Source organism: Berghia stephanieae, chromosome 1 (assembly GCF_034508935.2).
Source record: "Berghia stephanieae isolate SIO BIC M18660-M18661 chromosome 1, UCSD_Bste_1.3, whole genome shotgun sequence".
Lineage (NCBI taxonomy): Eukaryota > Metazoa > Mollusca > Gastropoda > Nudibranchia > Aeolidiidae > Berghia > Berghia stephanieae.
In genome coordinates, this window is record NC_088360.1 from 713,476 (window position 1) to 730,067 (window position 16,592).

The 16,592-nt window shown below is 35.1% G+C and overlaps 2 protein-coding genes across 5 annotated transcripts in view; both read left to right on the forward strand.

The window, feature by feature from the left end:
- The window catches only part of LOC144965906 (SWI/SNF-related matrix-associated actin-dependent regulator of chromatin subfamily A member 4-like), a 40,415-nt gene that overhangs the window by 21,409 nt on the left and 2,414 nt on the right, over nucleotides 1-16,592 (forward strand). For all 4 annotated transcript variants that reach the window (XM_078901741.1, XM_078901760.1, XM_078901767.1 and 1 more), the window contains 12 exons: nucleotides 585-692; nucleotides 917-1,047; nucleotides 1,422-1,564; nucleotides 2,065-2,252; nucleotides 3,886-4,116; nucleotides 5,817-5,894; nucleotides 6,272-6,490; nucleotides 7,178-7,434; nucleotides 8,227-8,332; nucleotides 8,828-8,929; nucleotides 9,709-9,883; nucleotides 10,557-10,609. In XM_078901741.1, coding sequence (XP_078757867.1) covers nucleotides 585-692; nucleotides 917-1,047; nucleotides 1,422-1,564; nucleotides 2,065-2,252; nucleotides 3,886-4,116; nucleotides 5,817-5,894; nucleotides 6,272-6,490; nucleotides 7,178-7,434; nucleotides 8,227-8,332; nucleotides 8,828-8,929; nucleotides 9,709-9,883; nucleotides 10,557-10,609 — 1,791 coding nt within the window. The remainder of the gene's footprint in view (nucleotides 1-584; nucleotides 693-916; nucleotides 1,048-1,421; nucleotides 1,565-2,064; nucleotides 2,253-3,885; nucleotides 4,117-5,816; nucleotides 5,895-6,271; nucleotides 6,491-7,177; nucleotides 7,435-8,226; nucleotides 8,333-8,827; nucleotides 8,930-9,708; nucleotides 9,884-10,556; nucleotides 10,610-16,592) is intronic.
- LOC144965923 (zinc finger protein 862-like) overlaps nucleotides 11,825-16,592 on the forward strand; it is a 128,287-nt gene continuing 123,519 nt past the window's right edge. Inside the window, exon 1 of the mRNA XM_078901780.1 lies at nucleotides 11,825-15,690. Coding sequence (XP_078757906.1) covers nucleotides 13,386-15,383 — 1,998 coding nt within the window. The 5' untranslated portion in view covers nucleotides 11,825-13,385 and the 3' untranslated portion in view covers nucleotides 15,384-15,690. The remainder of the gene's footprint in view (nucleotides 15,691-16,592) is intronic.

Genomic DNA, 16,592 nt, shown 5'->3' on the forward strand with positions numbered 1-16,592 from the left:
TTTAATTTGAATACAAATCATTAGTAGGCCATCTAGCGGAAATATCTGAAAAATGGGCACCAAAATAAACATATCAGGTTGACTTGCCAAGCAGTAATGTAGTGTCATTCAAAGACTAAACTTTTTTTTTTCTTCTTAATTTTGGCTTGAAAAATATTTTTCTACTTATATCTGTTGATCAAGATGACCCTGAACTGGTCAAAAAGTCTCAAACCTGAAACTTAAAATAATATTAGCATTTGAGGTTCTGTGCCTCGTTCTAGACAGGATATTTTCAGTGTCTGACTTGTCTGATTTTTGCTAAGCACCTGTTTGCATCTGCAAACTGAAGCTTTATAATCTTTTGATTATTCCATAATACTGCAACAAACATTTTTTTTTTTAAGAAAGGAATCCTGAAGAAAATGATATAAATAGTTGTAGACATTGCATGGTGTAGTGTCACGAAGGTCTCAATTTATTTGGTCATAACTGTATATTGAATAATTCCATCTCCATATTGAAACGCATGAATTCTTGCATCTGTATCAGTCTATAATTTATCCCATCTCTGTATTGACACATATGAATTGTTGTATTTATAGGTTGAGTATGTCATCAAGTGTGATATGTCAGCTCTTCAGCGTCTCATCTACAACCACATGCAGTCCAGAGGGGTCATGCTGACAGATGGATCCGAAAAGGAGAAAAAGGTAACAACCAGTCATCATGAAGCCACGTGTGTAGATAAGACAGTATATGCAATATTAGTACTTAGGTTTTCCTGGGGTTGGTCATGTTATACTGGCCTGCCATGTATTTTATATTGCCAAGATTCAATTCCTGAGGAATCTCTCTCTCTGCTTTTAAACAGTGTTATTATTATTATTGTTATTATCATCATTTTTATTATTGTTGTTATTGTATGGTTTACCAGGGCAAAGGTGGCACCAAGACTTTGATGAACACCATCATGCAGCTTAGAAAGATCTGTAACCATCCATTCATGTTCCAGCATATTGAAGAAGCTATAGCTGCTCATGCAGGCGTACCTGGTACAATTAATGGGTGAGTTTTGCCGAAAAGAAAAGCACTAATTTGCTTTAAAGGGAGAAAAAAAAAAGATGAATGTACAATATTCCCCAAATATTTTTCGAGGAAGATTCTGGGCGAAAACCCAGCTTCAAATAGCAACAAAAACAATTTAAGTGAAATTACCATTTATTGTTTTATTTTATCTTGGGTTTGGTTTTTTTTTTTTTTTTCTTTTGTTTTTGTCTATTTGTTTTCTTTTTTTGCTAGTTGGCATTTATTTTCATTTTGTATCATTTAGTAGATGCATTAACTGCAAACTTTTTATAAATTTTCAAAAGGTGACACTCTATTGATGAATTTAAGACTTCTGTATAAAGCCATTTTGTATATCTTTAAAATCTACTCAGCCCAGACTTGTACAGATCTTCAGGAAAGTTTGAATTGCTAGATCGCATCTTGCCCAAGCTGAAATCCAGGGGTCACAAAGTGTTGCTTTTCTGTCAGATGACGTCACTGATGAGTATTATGGAGGATTATTTTGTTTACAGAGGTCAGGGAATTTCTTTAAGTTCTTTTAATTTTTATTTCCTGTTATCATTTTTCTTATATAAAAAATATATATTTATTAATCATTGTTTTATTTGGTCATATTTCTACAGACTTGTTTATATCTATAGTGCAATTATGGCTTGTGTCTGTAAATATTTCATGGTGTAATTTTGCTGTCTTTTCCATGGAACTTTGCGACCTTGTGCCTGACACTCTGCTTCGGATTTGTGGGTCCTTGATTTGAGTCCTGCTGTGGGAATTGCAAAGTAGTCCTTAGAGAAGGCTCTGTACTTACATTTGCTCACCTCGCTGGTAACAGTGTTTGTGTCACGAAAACAAACACCAGTACCTTATAAGCCTCTTGTCTCATTGTCTCGTTATAATAAATGTTCAGTTTCTGTTGCTTGGGATTTTTTTTCAAAGCAATTTGAATATGTTTAGTTGGTTTGAATTTTATAAAAGCTCATGTTTTTTTTTGTTTTTTTTTTTTTTTCAATCCAGGTTTTAGATATCTTCGTCTGGATGGTACAACCAAGTCTGAAGATCGAGGTGATCTCCTTGCCATGTTCAATGCCAAAGAATCTCCCTACTTTGTCTTCTTGCTGAGTACGAGGGCTGGAGGTTTGGGACTCAATCTGCAAACTGCTGACACTGTCATTATCTTTGACTCTGACTGGAATCCTCACCAGGTGATTGTTGCTGGAAGTTTTGTATTTTCCATATTTTAACCTAGACATTCCTTGTATTCAATTTTTCCAGTTTTACTTTAAAGTTGAGCTTTTATATAGCACAATATCCACTAAACGTACTCAAAGCACCGGGATCCCTGGCCACAGCAACACTTCAGATGTAAGACGTGACATGACTCGATGCTACAATTTTTTTCCGACAGAGATGATGCTGTTAACGGTCAGGTACTCATTTTACACCCGAGTACGGTGAGAGAATTTGAGTAAAGAGCCTTTTCCTAGGACTCGACTTTGCGCTGCGCGAGGCTCGAACCCAGGACCTTCCGATCCGAAAGCAAATGTCTTACCACAATACCACATAGCTGCACTTTAAACGTTATACATAAGCTGAGTGTATTCTAAATTCAAAACTTTTCATTAACAACTACATATTGATGCATTAGTAAGAATCTATAAATAATTTCATTCAGATTCTCAGGATTAAAAAAAAAAAAGGAACGAAAACAAAAAAAATCCCAAAATTTTCATTCACAGAGTTCTAGATTTATTTTTGTATATTTTGAAGATGAAGAGGAAGATATTTAAAGGATTGTTAATGAATGTCTGCATATCTGTTCTACATATGCTTCTTTCTTATCACATTGTAACTTATAAATAGCTTTTAATCAATATGACTGAGGATTTTGTTTTACAGGGCTGCCAACTGTACGCCAAAAAAAAGCATATTTGTACGCATTTTTTCACCATTGTAAGATTGTATGCTTTTTCTCTCAGATTGTAGGTTTTTTGGTTTTTTTTTGTTGTTTTTTTTTTCGTGAGAATCAAATCTTAACATTCTAATGTACATTTGTTTTTACTCTGTTTCTCATAAGGTTTCTTAACATTCTACATGCTTCCTGAAATATATACTTAAACAAATGTTGTTTGATAGAATTAAGTTGGAGTTTTTGTTGTTTTTTTTTTTGTGTGCATTGCTTCATATTTTTATTTTTACTGAAATTCCTGAAAATTTTTCACCTTCACAAGATTGATACAAGAATTATTTATGTCCAATGTTTCTCATGATCAGGCAGGCAATGAGATGATTGAAGTGTTACGTTTTCAAACCGTACACTTTTTCTCCAAGTCTTACTCTTTTTGACAAGGAATAATTACACTTTTTCTTATGTTGAGGTTGGCAGTCCTGGTTTTATTGGGTGTATCAGAGCCTTGACCAAAGGTCAGAACAACAAAAATGTCCCCTTGCTATTTTCTTTTCTATTGTAATGAAATCTCCTTTCAAATGGCATTATTTTAGAAAATGAAATAGAAAATGGAAAAGAGGTCAAATCATGAATAAAATTGTAATCAGGGTTAAATCAACAATTCCAAAATGCATCGTTGGAAAGCCTATTTTTATGTACTATGACAAAACATCTTTTTCATTCTGATGAAAACTTACACTTTAATTATCAATGAATTAAATGGATCCCAACTCATCTCTAACTCATAAATTTTTATCAGGACCAAAATGAAAATAAAGGTGATTTGTCATTGCACATCTGTGTGATAGGTGGTATGAAACAAGAATATATTTTTATGTCTTTTTAAAGTTGATTTATTAACATTATTTCTATATAATCCTATTCCCAAGGATCTGCAAGCTCAAGACAGAGCTCATCGAATTGGCCAAAAGAACGAAGTGAGAGTTCTGCGTTTGATGACAGTCAACTCAGTTGAGGAAAGGATTCAGGCAGCTGCCAGGTACAAATTGAATGTGGACTCTAAGGTCATTCAGGCTGGTATGTTTGACAACAAGTCAAGCTCTATGGAACGGAGACAATTCTTGCAAGCTTTACTTACTCAGGAGGCTGACGAGGAGGAGGTGGGTATCTTGCCTGATTAAAAACAAATGATGTATTTGAATGGTATGAAATCGTATTGAGGTCTGATGATGATGCCTTAGCCAAATTAAGTCCAAGTGACTTTTGCAACTGCTCACTTTGTGAAAACAGTGCTAGTGTTTATGTAAGACTTTGGGTCACCGGTTTATATTGCTTTAAGTATTTACCTCAAGAATTACTATTTCCATTTATCTGTTTCTAATAGGTCTGTGATCCAAAATTGTGAAAATCTTACCTGTTCTTCATGTTGTAAACACATCTTCCTTTTCCTAGCCCTATTAATATATGAACTAATAATGTCACAGGCTGGGTGGGGCTCCTGACCTCCCTAAGTGGGCTGTGTCTTCTATCCCACTATATTTGTTTTCCAACTTGCTTTCTGTTTTTTGTCTTGGAATGAGATTACTTGGTTTTGTCTTGGCTGGATACCCTGGTTGGGAGGGAAATAGTCAAATGTATAGGTAACAGTTTTGGGAGATGGTATTTTTTGTCTTGTAAATCATCTCTCTGTTATGCGCTGTATTTAGTTTTAGTTTTACATATTATATATATGATTTGTAAACATTTGAGTGTGTTCCTCTTGGTTGGGACCTGTATTGAGTCAGGATGAGACAATTAGGTGACCTCAAACTAAGTACACTGATGATGTGCTCTTGGAATCTACATCTGTTTCCTATTTGAACCAATTCCCCTTTGACTTACTTTTTCTTAGGTGCTTTAATTGTAATTCTAGATTTTATGACTATCCCATTTTCTTCATTTTTACAGGCCCTGATGTGACCTAAGTGTGTCGCAAGCGCTGGAAAACACTTGAAAACAAAAAAACAAAAACAATCTCTCTGTTATTTGCTGTTGCATTTTTTAATTTTGGTTTTAATATTTTGTAAACATTTAATTTGAGTGTATTCCTCTTAGTGGGACTTGTGCTTGTGTCTGGATGAGACTTTTAGGTGGTCTCAAATTAAGTACACTGATAGTGGGTTCTTGGAATCTACATGTGTTCCCTATTTGTCTTACTTTTTCCCATTCAATTGTAAATCAAAAACATTTTTGACTATCCCATATTATCCTTTTTACTGGCGCTGAAATGGCCTAAATGTGTTGCCAGCGCAGTAATATCCTTAACAACAAACAAAACAATGTTACAGGGGTACTATTAAACTTCTAGGAAACAATGTTGAAAGTTTCTTTTCATTTTGATATTTTACATCATAATTTATAGATTAAGACGGCTCCCAAGTTGTCCGAAAGTCAAAGAAGTATTAAAATGTCGTTTAGAAGACTTTTTGGGTTGAGACAGTTTTTTCTTTTTAATTTATCGTTGCAATATGTCTGGCCAAAATGAAAAAAAAAGTGTTTTGTTATGGAAAGGTTTACCACCAAACCTCAGACACCTACCTTATTTTGATAATTTAGAAGGAATTTGAAGACTTACTTATTTAAAGCTGCGTTTGATTAAAGAGGTAAAAAATGAGAGTGTTTTTGATTTTCTAATTCTTCATTAATTGAAATATTTACATTTACTTCATTTCGGCTTTCGATCAAATCAATGAATACCAAATATGGGTTTTGAATGATGTGCATTTTCTGGTCTTTGAATAATTTTACGTTTACTTATTTATGTTTCTTCCCATCATGCAACATTTCAGTTTACTTAAATTATGTTCATGTTTAATTTCAGGAAGAGGATGAGTTCCCTGATGACGAAACGATCAATCAGATGATTGCAAGGTCAGAGGAGGAATTTGAAGCATATCAGGTTAGACAGTTTAGCTGTAGATTTGCAGAGCTGACATTCATACAAGTATTGGGGAACTCTCCTTTGGCCAAATTCAGATGTTCTTTTTCTCCAGATTCAGATTCAATCAAAATGATACAGGAAAATCAATTTTGAGGTTGCTATTTCACTCCTAGCTTTTCTTAGTTTGCTTCTTTAATGCATTGCGGTAAATCTAAGGCCATTAAAAAAATTGAACATTTTTCATCCTCATTATAATTGTTAATTAAATGATTAAATCTATATCTTTGCTTTTAATCTGTAGTATTGGTTGTAAAGGACCTAGAAATGATATCATTAGGTTAAGACATTAAATTGATGTTATTCATGGTTATCAATTATTAAAATGTTTTTATCAGAGAATGGACATTGAAAGGCGTCGCAATGAAGTTCGTGATGGCCAAAGGAAGCCTCGTCTGATGGAGGAGAGTGAATTGCCCATATGGATTATCAAGGATGAGCAGGAAGTGGAACGGCTGACGATTGAGGATGAGGAAGACAAGATATTTGGACGTGGAAATCGTGCTAGGAAGGAAGTTGACTACTCAGATTCTCTGACTGAGAAGCAGTGGCTACGGGTATGTTGAAATAATTTTGTCATTTTGAAATCTTAAAAAAAAATAATCTTGCACTTTAGTTTTATAGTCAAGTGCAAAGTAAGCATAATCTGTTTGAATGTCACACTTTTGAGAAATATTAAAGAGCTTTAAAGATGTATCGCAGACTCTATGGAAAGTTTCATAAATTTTCATTTTCACTGTAGATTTTAGGGAGGATAACCGCCACCATCTTCTACAAGCAGCAAATTAATTGGTTTGCAAAAATTACATTAAGTCGTATATTCAATCTAGCAAAGTATATTTATTTAATGTAATTGATCTGTATAACAGTTTTAAAATGTTATTTTGGATAAATATTTTTTGTCTATTTTAAAAACCATTGCAATTGTGCAACATTTTAAAAATTTAATCAGAAACCACCTCCTTCTCCTCATCCTCCTTCTTCTTCTCTTGCTTCTTGTTCTTCTCCTCATCATTATCAATTTTATTATTGTTATAAGTCGTAGTAGTAGTAGTAGTAGTGGTAGGAGTAATTTTATTATTATTATTGTTATTATTATTATTATTATTATTATTATTATTATATTATTATTATTATTATTATTATTATTATTATTATTTATTGTTGGTGCTTTTTTTGTTGTTGTTGTTAGGCTCTCAGAATCAGAGTGTAATTCATAAGGATTACTTTTATTTTGTCCACAGGCAATTGAAGATGGAAATTTGGATGAGGTAGTGGAAGAAGTCAAGAAGCCCAAAAAGTCGAAGAAACGAAAGGCTGAGCCTATTGCTCCAAGCACTCCCAGTACAAGTAAAAAGAGACAGCAAGCTGTTATGGAGGAAGAACCGAAGGAAAAGAAAAGACGAGGCCGACCTCCTATTGAAAAACAAGACCCTAATCCTCCTAAATTGACAAAATTAATGAAGAAATTATATAATGTTGTTGTTGACTACAAAGACAGGTGTGATTTTTTTCTGACCCTTTTTATTTTTCTATATCTTCAAAAGCCCAAAAGTTCAAAGGTGAAAAGAGAAATTAATTATTTATGAATTAAACAAGAGATAATATTACATACCTAAAGTTAAATAAAACTAAGCCTGTCTTCTATTATGTAAATTATGATTTTTTTAAAAATCCAACTTCAAAGTTGAAAGGAAAATTTGGTAACAGTGTAAACATGGGTGAAAGTTCGCCGGAAAAATCCGGCATGGCCGGATTTTTATTTTTGAAAAAGAGGTCTCGCCGTTTTTTTTTTGTCTGGCCGGAATTCGAAAATGAAAAAAACCGGCAACTGTATAATAATATAATTAACCGCACTTCTGTTTTTTCCTCTTATTGGTAGTTGCAGGATTTTTTTTTCTGAGCACCTGCCTTTGCAGGATTAATATCATTGAGTAACTTTCACCCAAGAGTGTAAATAAGATTTTAAAGTATCATTCAATTATATAAACGGAAAATGTGCCAGTCTTACCATTTTTTTTTTTTTTTTCATTTTAAAAATTTAATTGTCATTATTTCATCCAAAGATAGGGATGGAAGCTTGATCATGTCTAAAAATGTTCAAACTATGTGATATTGAAGACTCTTGAGTTGACATGATACCAAATTGTCCTCTTGTCTTGTCATAACCTCGTATATCTGTTTTTACAAGCATTTACCAGCTTGATGATTTCAGTTTATGCTTGGTTCTGGTATTAACATGAATTTTGTCCTGACTCTAAACTGTAAAGCTTTTTTTTCTTATTTTATCCAGTGATGGTCGAGTTTTGAGTAACATGTTCATGAATCTCCCATCCCGAAAGCTCATGCCAGAATACTATGAAATTGTTCTCAAGCCCATTGATTTCAAGAAAATATCTGTAAGTTTAAAGTCTTTATATTCTTTATTATAATTTTTATCCTCAATTTAATAGTGGCTCTAAATCCAAATCAAAATTAGTCAAAAATGCTTGATACTGAGACTTTGTTGATGTCAAAGAAGTCTCAGGTTAGATTAGAAATGTTGACAAGTTGAGGATCGCCTTACTTCATTGATATTTGAAGTATAAAATTTCTGGCCAGTATACATGTCAGACCTTATTATCACGGAAAATTTTAGAATTATGAATGTTTCTCCCAACTACGGCCTAGCATAATCATCTTATTATGATGGAAGTTTTATTACCTGAATTAAATCATTAGGAACTTTAATGAATCCTCCTGAGGCCAAATTTCCAATATATAAAGTCGGTCACTGTGACTATACTCTTTTCTTTCCTTTTAGAATTTAGTTGGCTGATTTGTACACTTATGTTGATTTCAAGAAAAGCTAAAAGATAGATCATAATCCTTCTGTAATATCCTTATTTTTTTAGCAAAGGATTAAAACCCATCGCTATCGCTCCCTAGATGACTTAGAAAGTGACATCATGGAATTGTGCCAGAATGCTCAGACTTTTAATATGGAGGGCTCTATGGTAAGTATCTGATCATATCTATTGTTTTGCTTGTTTCAGATGTAATTTTAGTGTCAGACTCAATGACAGGATTTTGGCTTTTACACATATGCAGCTACCTCCATTACATGTATTTTTGGTTGATTAGTGACAAAATGTTTGGACAGTCGACGACAGAGGACCACTGACTAATCAAGAACTCTAATTCATAAAAGATGTTAATTCCCATTTTTAAAAAAAAATTAAATTCACCTATTAATATCTGATAATGAAACAGTACCAATATATTCAATGATACCTTGGGTAGAGGAGAATTCTGTCCTTGCCAACCTCATATTCAAGGTTTAAATAAACAAAGCATGTTGGGAAAATATTAACTTATGCAGTCATTTTGCAGATAGATTTTCCTCAGACACACATATAAATTCTGATGTACTTATGCGTTTCACCTGTTTGAGTTTGTTCATTTGGTTGGAAACAGCTCCTAGTATTAGCATTAAAGCTGATATGTACAGATTAATAAAGATTAAAAATAATACTGACATGAATAATTTTGGTAATTTTGGTGTCGGTTATTCAGTTGTACAGTCAATGTCTGGATAGGTAACAGTGTTTAGACAAAAAAACCTCTGGCGTTGATGTTGTGTCCTTGGGTAAGACATTTTACACACAATGCCCCAACTGACTTTAGTGTGAATGAGTTAGGCAGTGACTGGTATTTATTTATCTATTTTTGTGTGCTGCATAGCGATACATATATTTACGATTTATTCTATTCCATTTAACTCTTTGTTGTTTAGATCTATGAAGATTCAATCGTGCTGCAGTCTGTGTGTACCAATGCCAAAGAAAAGCTGGAGAAGGAAGTCGCTAAGGGAAAAGTCGAGGAGTCATCGTCTGACAGTGACAATAGTGGGGGAGAGGATGAAGACGACAAGGAGGAGGAAAGTGAAGATGACGGCGATGATGAAGACAGTAAGTGACAAGGAAACCATTTGTTTAGTTGAGAAAACACTGACATGCTTTTAAAAAACTTATTTGAACCAGCAACCCGATGAACTCTAGACTCTAGTGCCTCTTTGTCGTACCCTAACATAAAAATTAAGATGTCTTCTGTAGTTGATTTTGATTACTGGATAACTCTATTGCCTATTTGTATTACTCTGACATAAAAATTAAGATGTTTTCTCTACTTGTTTCCAACTGTAAAGGGATTTGTGAACAAACACTTTGAATATAATTTATATATAATGTCCTAAATTGGTTGGTTTTAAGGACAAGTGGGCTATCCCACAACATGGAAAGGTTTCCCAAAAGTTAATTGGGCACCATGTTTCACTCTATTTGACATCTTTTATTTAAAGATTTTTCACTTTTTAAAATGAAATGGTTTAAATTGAAACAACGACAATGTGTGCTGAACACAACATGGCTTGTACATTCTTTCTAAAGTGAGAGGAAGAGTGTCTGAAAACTTAAGGTATTATAACCCACTTGCCTTGATGCTGCCCATTTGAGAACGTTTACTGATTGGTTTTATCTGAGTACCTTATTTTTATTCCCATGATACGATTGATTTCTTTTTCATGGGTTGAAATTGGAAAACATATTCCATTATACTGTTTCATTTTTAAAAATTTTGTTACAGGTCAATCTGTACGGTCCAGGAAAAGACAAGGAGGGAAGAAAGTTAGCAAAGAGGTAAAGACTGTTCATCATGATCAATGTTGTTAGTCCAAGCTGGTATTGGGGAGGCTGCTTCATTGGAACAATTCCTTGGGAATGGAATTTTTTCTATATAAAAAGTCATACACTGTCCAGTTTCCTTCTGCTTAATTAGGACGACCCGCCGCTTGATTGGGGAAGAAATTTGCCCATGACCATCCCCATAAAAGAGCTTTTTCGTTGTCTTCAAACATTTAAAACTATGGTTCATAAAGTGCAAATTAGTCTAACTGGACAGTCAACATAACAGGATGTGTGGTGAACAATAGAATTTACTTGTGTCCCCTGTTAGTATATATTGCGACAACCAATCGGGTGTGTGGTCGAACTGTTCGTCATAAAGGTGTGAACAATAGAATTTACATGTATCCCCTATTAGTATATAATGCGACAGCCAATCAGGTATGTGGTTGAATCGTTCGTCATATTCATCACAGAGATGTGAACAATAGAATTTACCTGTATCTCTTGTCAGTGTCATTGACTGTCATTGACCCCTCTGACAAAGTTTGTGGATCAGATTAGCAGTCAAGTGGCTGCTGAAGTAACCCAAAATAGACATCAAACAAGTCCCCCTGATTACTATGGCTTTAAAACATGAAAAAAAAAAAAGAAGATACAAAGAAGAAATGAAACAATTTAAAAAATACAACATGAAACACAAGACCAAACGAACAAAAAAGAAAGAAAAAAAGTTTAATGAACCAATACATTTTTCATTAGTATTTGTATTTGTCAGAAACTGAGCCGTCCAATTAACCGGCTTGGACTGTATTATGATTGAGTGGCTTGCTTTTTTTGTGTGTCAGTTTTTAAACTGATTTTTGATGTGTTTATTTATTGTGGGTGTCATTGTACTTCTAAAGGGTAATGCATCTGCCACTCTGATCTCAAGTTCAAGTCAACAGGTTTGAACTGTGTTTAGGCACCCAGATTTGGATATAATTTTCTCCATTATATCATTATATTGATGGTATGAAATAACACTGACTTTAAAGAAGCTCCCAAAGTTAAAGGCTATGTACGGTTGATTGTCCACCAGAATAAAAAAATATTGTAAAGGGCTGCCAGAGCTCCCAGAGCTGCCAACTGTCACGGAACTTCCGTCAAATTCACGGAAATAGACTACGAGTCACGGATACACGGAAACACACCATTTTGTCACGGAAATGGTTGCACGGGCGAAATAAAAGTAATTTTTGTTTTTGTTTTTTTTTTTTTTTTTTTCTCTCGCCGGGATGCATAACGTTTTAAAATCGGATGTCGGGTGATCATCGCGTGCTAACAACAGGAAGTTGCCTTAATCTCGTTAAGATTCAACCCGACAAAAACCGACAACGGCATAATATTCATGGGCGGGGTAGCCAAGACTGGCCTCAGTAAGTAAAATCCAACCGTTGTGAAGGAAATGACAGGCCCTGTCACTGCCGCAGGGTGTTTTCAGCTTTGATTTTTATAAATTTGCCGACAGAAAAGATATGTTTCAGAAATTGCGATTTAAATCCTATTTTATTTGCGGGTGAAAATCGTTGACATTGCACTTTGTTTAGTAAAAATCGGTAAAAAATTACGACTTTGGTGATGAAAAATGACTTTGAAGACAATTATTGTAAACTTTTAAAAATATTATGAATAATTTATAACTCCCTTATTTGTGGGTCGATTTTGTCATTCGAGGTATCAATTTTATTGTAATAAAGAGATAGGAACTTCAGAGTTATTTTTTCTGATGCGAAATTATTACTTTGTAATTTTAGCACCAAGAAAAATAGTCGGTAAATAAATTTGTTACACCTCTTTGATAGACCGCCAGGGTCCGTTTGTGTAGAATTGTGAATCAAGCGTCTCAAAGTCTTCGACCAATCACAGGCTATCTATCCATCTGGCCGAAACAAAGACGCTTTCTCCCCGTCGATGTATTACGCTATTGTTATGCAAGGAATATAACACCTTATTGAGTAGGCCTAAAACCTAAAATTTAAAAGTAAAAAATAAAATTCTGAGGAATTTGAAAGTCACATTGCTGAAATCAGCTTGAAAAAAGAAGTACATTGGTCTTTGTTTCATAAAAATCGGTTGAAAACCAACTGTTTTACGAATAAATTTGATTTTAAAAATTGCTTTTGTTTATTTTAGCTTTTTTTAGCAACTTTTTTATTTATCGGCCGATTTTCTTGATTTTTATATCATTCTTTATATCTCAAAGGGACGAGATCAGTGATATACTTTGTTTGTTTCAAATGTAACTAGAACATAATTTGGCTTTTTTACCTATCGACCATGCCTGGATAATTTATTCAACAACGTGGCGATGTGACGCAACTATTCCATGGCCGTCTTCCACTGCCTAAACGATGATTCAATTCATTGTTGACGGCTGTTGACACGTGAGCTGCCAGAACGACCAATCGTTGAAGGGTCAAGATGCTCATTAGCCAATCGTTCTTCGGTCAAAAAACTTAATATCTATATTTTGACAATTCCGTAATCGATTTTTTCATTACACACATCGAATACTATACATTGTTTGTTGGATTCGTGTCATTCAGGGAATCGTCGATCGTATTGTTAAAATAATCTTTCATTGCCGATTCTGATTACGAGCGCATGTGTTCTTAGTTCTTTCTTTCATTTTCATTCGATTGTTGGAGCTGTTCATACGTGGTCTTGTCTACTGTTAAATTCGTTTGATTTTTCACTTTATTCACTTTTCTACTTTGTAATAGTTTGTGATTTCTTACTGTGCTTTGAAATGGATACACCGCCAGCAAAACGGAGGAAACAAGCGGTTCTTTATCGGCCCGAGATGACTGAGAAATTTCCTTGTCTCATTAAATCGTCCAAAAGCCCTGGTCACGTTTACTGTACGGTGTGCTTCAATGACTTTTTAGTCGATAGTGGTATGAACGATTGTTCTAGGCATGTCAATGGACCTAAGCATATTAAAAATGCTAAATCAGTGAGTAGTGTTAAGTCTGTGTCTTCATTCGTCAATGCTCATGCTAAGAGTGTGGAGTCGGTGACGAATGCCGAAGTGATGTTCACTGGATTTTTAGTGGAGCACAATATTCCGTTAGCGGCTGCTGATCATGTGGGAAAACTATTTAAGGCAATGTTTTTAAATAAGTCTGTGTCTGCTAGGGAGATTATAGAAAAATATTCATGTGGCAGAACCAAGTCAACTCACATTGTGAAGGAAATGGCAAATCAGGAGACATCCATGTTGGTTGCATCGATGAAAACAGGAACATTTTCTATTGCCACAGATGCAAGCAATGATAGAAATGACAAATTGTACCCCATCATTGTTCGATTGGCCATAGATGGAAATATTGTTACTTCCTTATTGTCTATCATTGAAGTGGAGGGTAAAAACACTGGAGTAAAAATAGCGGAGGCAATTGTAGGGGAATTAAAGTCAAAGGACATCAGCTTGGATAATTGTTTGGCTTTCACCAGTGACAATGCTAATGTCATGGTAGGTAAAAAGACTGGATGTTATGGTGAACTTCTGAAGTACAATTCAAACCTCATCAGTACAGGGTGTATTTGTCATAGGCTCCATCTTGCTGCAGAGTGGGCAGCCAAACAGTTGCCAGTCAATGTCGAGCAATTTTTCATTGACATTTATTATTATATCGAGAAGAGTGCCAGTAGAGTGAAAAACTTTAAAAATTTCCAGGAAGAATGTGGAGTGAAGCCATCAGAGCTCTGTAAACATGCCCCGACACGTTGGCTTTCACTGTCAAAGACATGCCTCTGGGTTCTGGAGCAATGGCCTGCACTGGAGAGGTTTTTTGAAGAAGAATGCAACAGCACTACAGAGCAGGCAAAGGAGATAGATGCAGAGGAGAATAAACAGGATAGGAAAAAAAAAGTGTTGGACAACCTGAAGTCAAGAACATTGAAGGCTTATATCCACTACCTTTCATTTATCCTTCCTGAATTTGACAAAGTGAATATGCAACTTCAGTCGGAATCTTCAATGGTTCATGTCCAACTCCGTCTGGTACAGCGCTTCATTAGAACTCTTATGACAATGGGGCTAAAACCATGTGCTCTTACCCACAAGGGAGTTACAGATGTTGACTACAAGTCAGAGTACAACAAAAGATCAAATGGTGATCTTGTTATTGGGGAGGGGACAAGGAAGAGTCTGGAGAAATTGAATAAGGAGAAGGAACAACAATTCTATTCATCTATAAAGAAATTTTTACAAACTGCCATTACTTACCTTTTAAAGAATGGACAAATGGAAGCTATTTATTTAAAGAATGCTGAGGTGGCTGACATCAATGTGAGGCAAACAGCCACATGGAAACAGTTGGAATATTTTAAAAATAAATTTCCAACCATTTTACCACAGGATGCAACTAAAGACGAGTTGCAAATGCAATTTGTAGAATATCAATCTTGTGAATTACCAGATAACTTGCCTGATGAAATGGGATTGAAGTGGAAGATGCTTGGAGAGTCTGTGAAGGATATAACAGGACATCTTTCATTGAACACATTAGCCAAAGTCATGACGTCAATTCTTGCAATTCCTCACAGCAATGCCTCATGTGAACGCATCTTCAGCACAGTGAGGAAGAACAGGACAGACTTTCGGTCATCAATGTCTGTTGAGACACTAGAATCCCTAATGATTCTAAAACAAAAAGATGTAGTGTGTCACGAGAGGAAAAATGCTCCAGAGTTGCTGAAGCTATGTAAAACAGCCACAGCAAGAGCTCTCAACAAGGAGTAATAACTATGGAGGAGTTGTAATTGTAAATAGTGTAAATACTAATGTATATATATATAAATAAATGTGGACTCGTAATATTATTTTATTTGGAACTAATTAAATTAGGACTATGCATGATGTGATTAAATTATGATGTGAAAAGACCACCATGACGACACTCTCCATGATTTGACGTTAATATCAGGACAAGAGTTTCTGGTGAGTATAATATTTCATATTTTTAGTGTAAATAAGCGACGTTCTGTTGTCACTGAAGTGTCACTGAAATGTGTCCCCCAAATGACTTTGTCCAAGTTGGCAGCTCTGGGTCCCGTTAGCTCAGTTAGTAGAGCACTCACTTCACAACAAAGGGACCTGTGTCGATCCCGCAGTGATTTGGTAGCTGGGTCTGTCAGATCAGGTGGAAAATGCTTTGCAATTGACAAGCCTCCCTTCCAAAGGGTTGCAAGCAATTGCCTTTAATGCCATAGACACCTGGATAAACTCCAGCTCCAAGGGCCTTATGGCTCTGAAGGAGGGGGGGAGAGACGGCCCTTGTAGAACAATGACACGATTCTGGAGGCGGGGTAAGTAAGCTAAGGGAGGACTTTCACCAGCTGTCATAATTAATCGCTTTTCAAGGGTCATTTTGATAACCACAGTTTGTTTATAGAGGGGTTAAATGCAATTACGATGTGAAGACGAAGTTCACACCTGTACTCATCGTTTGTGACTTTCTTGATTTCATGCATGCGTCTATTGACAAGTCTATTTTGCTGGGTGGGGATCCTGACCTCCCATAGTGGGCAGGGAGGTACATGCTGTGTCTTCTATCCTCCCATACCCGTTTCCCAATTGTTTCCTGTCATTGTCTTGGAATGAGATTACTTAAATTTTGTCCTGATCCTTGGCTGGGAGGGAAACAGTCGAATGTATACCGGTAGTTATAGTTTTGGGAGATGATATTTTTTTCCTTGTAAATCATCTCTCTGTTATGCATTGTATTATGTTGAGTTTACATATTATATTATATGATTGGTAAACATTTGAGTGTATTCCTCTTAGTTGGGACCTGTGCTTGTGTCTGGATGAGACTTTTAGGTGATCTCAAATTAAGTACATTGGTGGTATGCTCTTGGAATCTACATCTGATCCCTATTTGTTCCCAGTTCCCCTATGTCTTACTTTTTCTTGGGTGCTTTAATTGTAATTCTATAACTTTTTACTATC